This window comes from Cinclus cinclus, chromosome 23 (genome assembly GCF_963662255.1).
Source record: "Cinclus cinclus chromosome 23, bCinCin1.1, whole genome shotgun sequence".
NCBI lineage: Eukaryota > Metazoa > Chordata > Aves > Passeriformes > Cinclidae > Cinclus > Cinclus cinclus.
Genome location: NC_085068.1, coordinates 3,206,158 through 3,217,650, shown reverse-complemented (window position 1 = coordinate 3,217,650; position 11,493 = coordinate 3,206,158). Strand labels below are relative to the sequence as shown.

At 56.2% G+C, this 11,493-nt stretch overlaps 1 protein-coding gene across 3 annotated transcripts in view; it reads left to right on the top strand.

Annotated features, from left to right (window-relative positions):
- The first annotated feature begins 2,240 nt into the window (after positions 1-2,240).
- EPHB2 (EPH receptor B2) overlaps positions 2,241-11,493 on the top strand; it is a 123,037-nt gene continuing 113,784 nt past the window's right edge. For 2 of the 3 annotated variants that reach the window (XM_062507653.1, XM_062507651.1), the window contains exon 1: positions 2,262-2,325. In XM_062507653.1, coding sequence (XP_062363637.1) covers positions 2,262-2,325 — 64 coding nt within the window. Of the gene's footprint in view, positions 2,326-11,493 lie in introns of all 3 variants that reach the window. The other variant, XM_062507652.1, reaches the window with a different exon arrangement.

Here is an 11,493-nt window from a genome sequence, read left to right as displayed (position 1 = left end):
AGACTCCGAGGAGCATGTAAGAACTTCAAAGTCAGCGCAGCAGCCAGACAAGTCTGCATAGTGCAAGATCCATCTCCATCAGCAATAGCCTAAGGGAGAGCTGAAAAGATAAAAGGTCTCCAGTGACTGGAGGGTCAAAATTCCCATTGTGCCTGGAAGTGCAGTCCTGGAGAGCCTCGAGAAAATCCTGAGGGTCTGGGTTAGCGCTGGCAAACACACATGGCTGCTGCTCTTGGACTCCAGGCTTCCATTTTGGAGAATGGATGGATCCTCCAGGACACGGAGGACACAACAGCCCTGGGATCCGGGAGGATTGAAATGAGGATATGTGGAGTTTGGAACGGTGAGTGCTTTCAGCCATCTGATAGGAAATGCTGGCTGCTCCAGAGCAGCAGGGAGTGAGGGGAGGCTGGGAGTGTGGGAGCCTGCCACGGTGCTGGAATGGTAGGTAACTGCTGGGGATCCTTGGGATTCCTGCCCTGCAGAGGAACACATCTGAAGGAAGGAGCAGCAAGGCCACCGGCTGTCCTGGCCTTCAGCCTCCTTCCTCAATGCAAGAGTGATCACGAAAGAGCTTCTAAAGATGAAAGCTTCTCCACACATGATGGAGCTGGGCCACAGGGTTCTCATGTTGGAAATAGGGCAACCTGGATGAGCAGCAACATCTGCAGTGACAGGAACTCCCAAAGCAGATCAGAGCCTGTGGTTGGTCGCACTGAGCTGGGGAGGACTATTTGGCTCACGCATGTGGCCAGCACCATCATGGAGCTGTGACCTCCACTAGCCACTCCTGTGGAATCATTTCCTGTGGTGGGTCAAGGCAGAGAACTCAAGATGCTCAAGCTGCTGATGCAATGAAGGGATAAGGAAGAACACAGTGGAGCTCAGACCATTTTTTCCATGTCCTTCTGTGGTAAGTTGAGGGACAGGAATCCAATCTTGAAGTCCAGTGGGTCTTCAGCTCCTGGCCTATGAACCCGACACAACTTGTGTAGGGATCCCTGTGCAGGATGTGACCTCCCGAGGAGGATCTTCCAGGACACAAGTGCTTCCTGCAGGATGCACCTGAACCTTCTGCCCAACCATCAGTAATTGGGGGTAAGCAGATGGCACTGCTGGGTACAACATGGATACTAGAGGGGTGAGGAGAAGACCTCAGAGAGGTGGCAGAGGGACCTCCTGCGGCAGAGTGTCCTGGTAGCAGTCACATATCATAGATTAATGGTTTGAGAATGGTTTGAGTTGGAAGGGACCTTAAAGACCAGTCTCCCCACCATGTCCTGAAGAGGGTGTGGATCATGAGGTACCCACAGGGCAGATGTGGTTCCCAGGCACTGGGGCTTGTTTAGTGCTGTGATGCAGAATTGGAGCTGGGTGTCACCTTGCACCTTCTCGGAAGGTCCCGCTTGACCCCAGCAGTGTCAAGGGGCTCGTGACCCACTCAAGTGCTCCACGTGGGAAGTGGGGGAATTCCTGTTCTCTCCTCACCGTGGCTAGCTCCAGGGGGATGGGGGACGAGAAGGGTGCGGGGGCTCAGGGCTGCCCACAACAAGCCTCGGATTTACCAACTCATTGGATTTTTGTGGCTTTTTTTTTTTTTTTTTTTTTTTTTTGGATCCTGCCGTACGCGTTCCCTTCTCCGGAAGGGACTCTCCTCACCGGCCTGGCACCCCGGCTCCGGTGGGCAGCGGCGGGGGCTCAGCCCCGCGGGAGCGATGCCCGGCCGGTGGCCGCGGGCGGTGCGAAGGGCGCGGCACCGGGGGCATCCCCCCGGGACCCCCTTCCCCTCCCCTCCCCTCCCCTCCGCCCCCTCGCCGGTGCCGGCGGCGCAGCGAGCCCCGGCGAGGCGGATTTGGGCTGAAATCACGGCTTTCTCTGGATGATCGACAGCTCCGGGAGAAACCATCGGCGGGCCGGGGGGGATCCACCGCCCGCTCGCCGCTCCGCCGCCGCCCCCCTCCCGCCGCCGGCCCCCGCCGCCCCCCGCCCTCGCCGCCCCCCGCTCTCGCCGTCCCCGCCGCCCCCGCGGGCAGCGCGGCCCCGGGCCGGGGCGGGGCGGGCGGCGCGGGGCGTCCCCCGCGCGGCGGTGGCGGTGGCTCGGCCCGGCCGCGGCGGCGGGGCCGGCGGAGCGCTCCGTGCCCGCGGCCGTGCCCGCGCCGGCGGCGGCCCCAGCGAGGGGCTCTGGGCTCTGCGCTCCGCCGCTCCGCCGCCTCCATGGAGCGCCGGCCGCGCCGCCTCTGATGCCCGGCCCGGCGCGCACCATGGGGCCGCTGTGGCTCTGCTGCCTGCCCCTCGCCCTCCTGCCCCTGCTCGCCGCCGTGGAAGGTAAGGGGAGGGGGGAGCGCGGGGGGCGGGGGCCCTGCGGGTAGGGCGAGCCCCCTCCGGGTTTTTTTTCCCCGTTTTTTTTCGGGTTGGGGGGGGGGGGTGGCACTTTGCCTCCCTATCCCCCCTCCCCGCCGCACGCCCTTCGGAGGGGAGGCGAAGTTTGGGGAAGTGCTACCCCAGCTGGAGGTGTCGCCGCCGGAGCCCGGTGTGTCGTGTGTGCCCCCTCCTCCGCGCCCCCAGACCCTCCCGATGGCTGGCCGCCCTTGTCCCCGCCATCCCTCCGCCAAGGTGGGCATCCCTGGCTACCGCCGAGGGTCCCTCGGAGATGCCCGGGATTCACCGCCCCGTGCCCGCCGCTGCTCTCGGCAGAGTCTTCGGGGTGCCCCTCCGCCCTCCAGGCCTTACCGGCGTTCTGGAGCTTGGTGGCCGGCTCCCCGTTGGCGCCGTGGCGTTCCCAGCCTCCCCGGGAGGAGCCGAGCTCCCCGCCGAGGTCCCCGGTGCTCAGACAAAGCAGCGTGAGGCGGCAGGTGGGGAGCTCCAGGGCTGGGTGTGCTGGGTGGGAGCCCCACGGTGGGGTCTGTGCAAGGGGGGGACTCGTTCTGCAGCTCCCCGACCATCCCAGCCATTCCTGCCTGCTCCCACCCGCCCGCTGCATGGACACCCTGCGAAGTGCCGGAGAACTGGGTTGGGCAGGGGCGAGGGCCAGGTGTCAGGCCAAAAACCGGCTGGTCCTGGAGCGGCGTGGTCCAGGGATGCCTGTCCATTGTGGAAGGGCTGTGTCGGAGGGGCTGGGTGGCTCCGCTGGCCCTCCGCCTCTGTTGGGCTGGTGGGCTGGCTGGGTGGCCACTGCTGGCCCTGCGTGTGCTGGGCGGTGGGAGCCACTCGGACTGTCTGGAACATGGATGAGGCACCATTTATTAAGTTGGAGTTTTGGGAGATGACTCATGGGTTGGCCAGCTATACATCGTGATATTTACAATATGGGAGCTTGGCATAAATAGGACTATTTACGTTGCAGCGGAGAGTGCTCGCCAGCTCTGCTATTCAAATGAGCCTAGCATGGTTTTAATTATGGGGGGGAGGGTTGGGGTGATGAGTGTGTTTGTGAGAGCGTACGTGTCCATGCAGGATGTCTGGCCCCATCCGCTGGTGGCCTTGACACTTCCAACGGGGTCTGGGCTTGGCCAGCCGGCCCATGTGCGCTTGACCATGGCAAGCTGGTGCTGCCAAGTGTGGCGTGCCAGGTTCCTTGAGCAGGGATGAGGTGACACCTCCACCCCACCCTGGTCCTCCCGCTGCCCAAGAGGTGCTGCTGGGCGGTGCTGTGGGTCGGTGGCCAGCTCTTGGGACTCCTGTGTGTGTTCTTGGAACATGAGTGACTTTCCCATCATCGTGGCAGGAGAGGCAGGCACTGGACGCATGAGTTCCAAGGGATGGGGCGTAAATCTGGGAATGAGGAGCTGGCCAGTGCAGGTGGGGTGTTTCACCCACCTGAGATGATGGCTCTAAGGGGTGCTCCCTAAGGGGAGATGGTCAGTGGGCTTGCAGTGGCGTTTCCCAACCAGAGCTGACTGTTTTGGTTTGGTGTGGTCCCCCTGTGCCCCCGCTGTTGCCTCTTGTCCTTTGTGTGCGTGTGTGTGGTGGGACTGTGATGATCACTCTCAGTGTTGGTGTGGGCAGCCAGCTCCCTAATCCAGCCTTCCAGGAAAAGGCTTCTGGAGAGCTGGCAAGGTGAAAACGTGTGGGATGCAGCTCCTCGGGCATGCCTCTGCCCCTTCCTTTCTGGAACTGCCTCTTCCCAAGTGCCTGGATGTGGTGTCCACCTGCACCTCTGAATGCTCTGGATCCCTTTGGTGTGCACAGATGGACCCAGCAGCGGCTGCTGGCCGTGGAGGTGGTGGCTGGACCATCCTTGTTCCCGCAGCTGCATGGAACCTCCGTGGTGGTGATTCCCTCCATCACCAGCCCCATCGTATTCCCAGGGCCAAAATGGGGGCAGAAAGGCGTATTCAGGGGAAAACCACAATTCTGGAGGATCCTGCCTCTTAAGTCCTGTTTTTGGACAGTCCTTCCGTCACAGAGCATTTCTGTACTGCGGGTAATTCCACTTGTCTCCTCTGTGCCTCAGTTTTCCTAATTACAAGGCGTAAAATAATCCAAGCGTCTTTCCCAAGGGAGCCGCGAGGTTTTGTTAATGAACATGACAAAGTGCTTTGGGATCCGTGGTTGAAAGCGCAGCCTTAGTCAGTGCGGCTGTGTGTGGGGTGTTTATTTATCTACATGCTTTATATTTCTCTGCACACTATATATTCACTTGCATTTAACAAACCTTAATTAGAAACAAAGCCGATAGGGAAGGAAATATAAACAGGAGTGTGCATGGAAATTGGAAGTTGATTGCTCACTGGCCAGCAGAATGCATGGCTCGGGCTGGGGAGGGAAGGCTGTTTGCTTAAAGCCGGCTCTGTTAAAAGGAAATGTGAAAAGAACGTAAAACATAAATCAATATGGAAAACAGGGAGGTGGATGACAACATACATAAAGCAGAGGTTAGGAATTGCCTATAGTTGTGAAGGCGGTTGGAAGGTAACGTGTCTGCAGCTGAGAAAGTTCAGGCTTCTCAAAGGAAAGTTTTTTGTGTGTTTTTCAAACAAAAAAAAAACCAAAACAAAACCCAAAGCAGAAAGTCAAGAACAAAGGAGTCCTGGAAGGGTCTGGATCCCACCCCGGTTGGTAACGCCGCTATCGCTAACGGCCCCGCTTTGTATTCCTGCTGCGTAGGCTGCGCGCCGATCCGATCCGGGGCTGGCGCTCCCGAGGTATTTTGGGGGGAGCTGGGAAGGACACGGAGGTATTTTAAAATCAACAGCCTGGCTAACTCACGTGCGAGGAGGAAAAACCAACCCCATGACGCTCTTCACCCCGGTGGAGTTAACTTTTCACAAACCTTGTGGTGCTGGCAAGCTTCCCGAGGGCTGGAGGAGAGCCAGCCCTGTGCCAAAAATGCAAAAGGGGACACGAGATGGCCCTGCTATCAGTGAGGGTGTGGGCAGCACGGAGCCAGCAGCACAGAGGCTGCGACAGGCTCCAGTGGGTGACGGAGAATTGCCCAACACGAGTTCTGCTAGGAAACAGTATCACGGGTGAGGGGACTGGATTTTGAGCATCAACTGTGCCAGGCAATTCTAAGCCCGAGCCCAGTCTTGGGCTTGAAGAGGGATGCTGGGGCAGGAGGGCTGTATCCACTCCTGGGGTGGGTATTCCCAGGGCTTGGTGTGGCTGAGAGGCTGGATGTGGACGTCCCTGCTTATCCTTCAAGGAAGCTGGAGACAGGACTTCAGTGCTTCTGTGCATTTAACAGTGAATTATAATATATTGTATATTTATGGCACTCTCAGACACATGGTGGCATTGTTGGGGTCGTATGCAGGGCCAGGATTTGTTCTGGATGATCCTTGTGGGTCCCTTCCAACTTGGGATATTCTGTGATTCTGTAGTATGCAGTATATTTAATTTCACTCATGCTGTGACATATTGCAGTATTAAAACATAGTCTGTTCTCCTGTACCTGTGTTGAGCGCACTCCACATGGGGTGTGGGAAGATGCCAGGGACACAGGGTTGGTTTGGACCTTTGGGTATCCATCTTTTTGGTCTCCACAGAGGAAGACTGGAGCCATCCCTTCAGGGTTACGTCACACCAGAGCATTTCTTTGACCTTGGTGCTCCATGGAGGTGGATGTTCCAGGTGTGCCAGGACCACGGGGGCTGCAGGATCCTCCCAGCAAGCGTGGCATGCTCTGGAGGGATGTGGCAGAACAGGAGGTCCAGGGACAAACACAGGATCTGTCAAAGAGCTGATCCTTCCTGCGAGCTTCAGCTCTAGATCTGCAAGCACTCTCCTAAGACCAGGAGAGGAGCAAATGTTTGAGGACAAGTGAGACTGAGGAGCAGAGCAGAGCCTGTGGTTTTGGCAGGGCCCTGTACCACTCATCTCCCTCCTGCTGCTTTCTCCTCCCCTCCTTTTCCTGGGTTAATTTCTGACAAGGCATGTTTCTTGCACCCACTTGCCCTTTGCATTATAGGGGCAGCAAAAGGGAAAGCTCCTTTTGGAGACCAAATAAATCGGTGCCTCATTGAAACGTTCATGCTGCTGCCCTTGCTGCTCTGTTCTGTGGCTTTTCCAGGCGGGAGCAGCAGTCCTCGCAATCGCTGCTGGCTTTTAAGTTTCTCTGGGTGACAAAAGCATACGGAGGAGATGCTGTAGGGCACAAGGGCTTGGGGTTGGTATGGCCACTGCTGTCCCCCAGCTCACCCCACAGAGGGTGTGAAGGGGACGTGGCTGTGCCTCGGGGATGCTGCCCAGGGCTTTGGGGCTGTCCCCAGGGATGGGAGCAGCGGTCCCCTTGGAGACGGGCTAAGGACCTGCCTGCACTAGTCAGGGCCCTTTGTGTGCACATACCTGAGCTGCTGGAAAGAGGGGTGGGCACTCAGGAAACTGCCCGAGGAGCTGGGTAAATAGTGGAGGCTGTGACAGCTCCATGAGTGCTTTGGGGCGAGGGATGAACAAGAGCCTGACCCTCCACTCCTGCCACAAAACACACCAGCCCTGCTGGGAGAGTGATGAGGGTGGCTCTGGGTGGGAGTGGGGTTCCCATCCTGCCAAAATCCCATTTTCACCAAGGAAGAGCCTCGTCAGCTCCCGCCCTGGTTTGCAATCCCTCCCGTACCTGGATGTGGTTTATGGAGAGTGTGGTTTATGTGGTTTATGGGGCGAAGCACAGCTGCCAGTTGGATCTCATTGGGATGGGGCGAGCGGGGAGATCCTCAGAGGCAAAAGTTCAGCTGCTAGATAAGGGAAAGGATGGGGCCTCCTGTGATAAGGGGCTGAGTGCAGCGTGGGCTGGGAGGGAGGGAGAGGCAGTGAGGGGGGTTCACTAAGGGCTCTGGCCAGCCTGGACCCAGGGATGCAGGGAGCAGTGGGATCACTGGGAATGCTGAAGGTGGGCAGGGACCCCTTGGAGGGCAGGTGACAGCAGCAGGGAGGGTGTGAGGAAGGAGAGGTGCCTGGAGGTGCGCAGGGATATGTTGTTAATGTTTTTATATCAATGCCAGATGTTTCAGGAAGGTGCAGGATGGATGGCAAGCTGTGCCAGGGTGCAGACACAGGGCTGTCTGTGCAGGACATGCCAGCCCCCTGAGATAATCAGCATGAAGGGAAGGAATAAGTGAGGATCATGTCATACTGTTTGCCCCCCCCAAATTTCTTTGCTTGGGATGAAGGAAGCAGTATCAGGTCTGACAGGAAATGTGGCACCTCTTGCCAGGTATTAAAGGAAGATGGAGCAGGCCACAAGGGCAGAAAACACAACTGTTACTGGGGCTGGTCTGTGCCTCCCTAAGTGTCACCTTCAGAAATTATAGTTTTGGTGGCTGAGAACAGTTGTGCTTCTTTGGAGAGCTCTGAGGAGTAAGAACTCTGGATTTAGCAACCACACAGAAGACATCAGATCTTCTCCATGGAAGCAGATTCAGTTTCCCAGTGGGCATGAGAAGGGGCTGGGGAGCTCCAAAAGTTGGTGAAGCTTTATCGGTTGATCCAATAAATTATGTTCTTTCCACCCTACCTCTCTCAGAGTCAGACCATGGCATCCATAAAGCAGCCAGCACTTAAAAAACACCACATAGAAATGATCTGTGAGTAAAGCAAAGTGAAGGACCTGGCTGAAGGAAGAAGCTAAAATAGGAAAATACTTGCCCATGATGTAGGAAATTAAATTAAACCTCAGAATGAATTCATGTGGCCACGTAACATGAGTTTTCTAAAAATAACCAAAAACCAACCAAACTTGGTTAAATGGCAAATTGGAGGAGGTCATTGGAGGTAAAAAAAAGGTTCTTCACAAAATGGAAGTGGTATTTAAAAGGAGAAAATAAAAAAATCAGAAACTCTGGTCTGGTGAATGTGAAGCCGTATAAGGCAGGCTGAGAGAAGTTTGAAGAACAACTTGAGAGAAGAAAATTGTTTATCCCCCAAGTTTCCCCTCAACAAATGAGTATTGGGAAGTTAAATGTGCAGGATGGAGCCCTTGGGGAGGAGGGAGATGACTTCAGTGTCACCCCAAGTGGCCAAAGGGACTCCTGCCAAGGAGCTTTGCTTCCCAGGGCAGGGCTGGGACACTGTTCTGAAGTGATGGCAGGAGAACTCGTATTTTGCAATAAGTCAATAAAATGAATATTTGAGCCAGAGTAAATGGGACGAGCATCCTTTAAGAAGATCTCCCTGGGTGATCCAGGAGACTCCAGAGCAGTAATTTTAGAGGAAGGGCTCTCTTATGGATTAAAATCTGCTTAAAGAAGGGGAAACAAAGAGTCAGTTTTCCCACTGGACGGGGTCAATGTGAGGCTTGCGCTGGGTGATGTATTCATAAAGTAGAGAGGGGTGAGAATGGGAAGGCGAAGAATGTTTGCAGATTATACAAAATTATTCAGGATGATAAAAACAACAGTTGTCTTGAAAATATTGCAAAAGGCTCTCATGACACTGGATAGCCTGGCTATAAAGTGGCAGATTAAATGTAGTCAGGGATGAATGAAAAGGGATTCAGATGGAAAAAATTACCCTAAACCCATGCATGCACAGTGGCAGTCTTTAAATTACTTATTAGCATTTTGAGAAAGAGATCTTAAAGTCATTGTGGATGGCTCTTTGAAAGCATCAGCTCTGAACTGGGAAAGACTGGGAAAGGGAGTGAAGATGCTTGTACAGGAGAAGTACAGGGGAGGGGGCCTGCAGGAAAGATGGAGCCTGGGGAGGGAGGGGGCACAGAGGTGCATTGGACTGTGGGGGGGTGTAAAGAAGAGGTGATGATCCTTTATTTTACATTTTTTCTCTCTTTCCGGAGTTCTCAAGCAGAAGGTTTCACCGCAGGAGCAATGGGTAGTGGGGGCAGGGCAGGGTGAATACCAGGGTGGGTACCAGGGGCATGGGGTACCCTTGGTTCTGGTGTGCTCCCTGAGCGTCCTGGTGCACTGCTGGAGGTGGGATAGAAACCAGGAATCCCTTTAGCTCAGCCTCCCATGGCAGATGTGGTATTTGAAAGGAAAGGGGAAAGGTGTCTCCTCTGGGCTCCCATACTGAATGTGTGTCCACACCCAGCTCCCAGTTTGGCTTTCGAGATCAGCTGCAGCTTCCAAGGCCGGGTGCTGGGGAGAGCACCACGTTGCTCTGGGTGCTCATGGCCTTGGTGAACCCCCTGTGTCTGGGGACACCTTCAACCTTCCACAGGCTCCTGGATCTGGCTGTGGCTGGGCAAGGGCAAGGTCCCTTGGAAAGCAGCTGCTGGTGCTCACCTTCACCCCCCCTAGGAGTTTCAGAACCAAGAGCATCTGGTTGGAACTGGGCAGGAGAGGAGCTTCCTTGAGCCCTGGGTTCACGTGGGCAGGCTGTTGGCTGGGTTAGGGGGTAGGCTGAGGGGGTTGGGGGTGGCAAGTGTGGCCTCTCCCTGGGCAGAGGGGATGCCTTGAGCCAGGCTGGTGCTCCCAGGGCTAGACAAAGGGAACAATGGGCTCGGCTGCTGGGCTCCTGGGGAGCCTGTGGCTGGCTCCAAGCCCCCAGCCCAGGAGAGGAGGGGCAGGCAAAAGGTCTGGGATCCCCTCCACTCCCAGCCAGACTTTGGGGACATGGGGACACCCAGCTGCAGCAGGCTGAAGGACAAGCTGTGTCCCTGGTTGTGCTGAGCTGGGCTCTGTCTGTCCAGCAGCAGGACAGGTGAGTCCTGCTCCATGCTAGGTGTCATCCTAGCTCCCTAAATATGTCCCCAAAGTGTGTGGAGCCCTGCTGGAGCCTGGTGAGCTCTGCTTGCATGTCCATGTCATGGCTTGGAAGGACCTGTGTTGGGAGGCTCCTGCAGCACTGCTGTGCTGAGAGGCAGAGGAGAGGAGAACCAGAAAGGGTGAGGAGGATCAGAGAGGAGGCTGGATCCTCTATATCTCCTGTCAGGACCCTCTGTGAGCTTGAACAACTTCAGCAGAGGGATACAGGAGAGAGAAGGCATCTCCCTCCTGTGCAGTCCTGGTGCACAGACTGAGGGTGAGAAGCACTGTGGTGAGACAGTGCAGGTTCTGCCTATCCCAGAGTCTCTCAGAGGAGGGCTGATTGGAGCATTCTGCCTTGGAGCAGAGGCCAGGGAGTCCCTGGATGCTCCTTGGTCTCCAGGGGAGATCCTGCTCTTTGGGCCTCCCAGGAGGCCACTAGTTCCTGCAAAGTGGCCGCTGAACCCCTACACTTTGGGCTGTTTGCTGGAGGGTGGGACAGGACATGTCTGAGGACAAACCAGGCAGGAATGGGCTGCTGAGGTGCCTCCAGGTGTGTGGTTGGTTTCACACAGGACAGGTGTGGGTATGGGGGTGTGTGTCCTCCCAGGACCCATATCTGCCTGCTTCCACTGCTCTCCACTCCCAGGCACATACTGGTGGCCATGGCATGTAGTCCTGGCTGGAGCTGGCATCATTGTTCCCTCCTGTTGGCTCCCATCACTTGCAGGTCACTGTCCCCAGGTGGTGCCTGTGTGAGTTTGGCTTCAAGCTTTTCTTATGAGATCTGTCTTTGTTGCAAGCTTTGCCTTGGCAGTAGACTTTGGAGTGGGAGTGATGCTCCAGGAGGGAAGCTTGGTCCTAGAATCATAGAATCATTGGCTGGTTTGAGTTGGAAGGGACCTTAAAGCTCATCCATCCCAACCATGGGCAGGGACACCTTCCACTGTCCCAGGTTGATCCAAGCCCTGTCAAGCCTGGTCTTGGACACTGCCAGGGATGGGGCAGCCACAGCTCCTCTGGACAGCCTCTGCCAGGGCCCCAACATCCTCTCGGAGAGGAGTGTCTTCCTGGTACTCAGACTGTCCCTGCCCCCTGTCAGTGGGAAGCCATTCCTCATTGTCCTTGCATTCCATCCCTTGACCAAAATCCTTCTCCAGCTCTCTTGGAGCCCCTTTAGGACTGGAAGGCTGCAGTAAAGTCACCATGGAATTATGAGATGTGTCCAAAGCAGCTGTTTGTGGTCTTGAAGGAGAGTTGGAAGTGCTCTGTCTGACAAACGCCTGTGCAGCTGATTTGAGGCAAGGTGTGGCAGAAAGTCTGCTGAGAATCAGGACTGGGCCACCCAGATGAG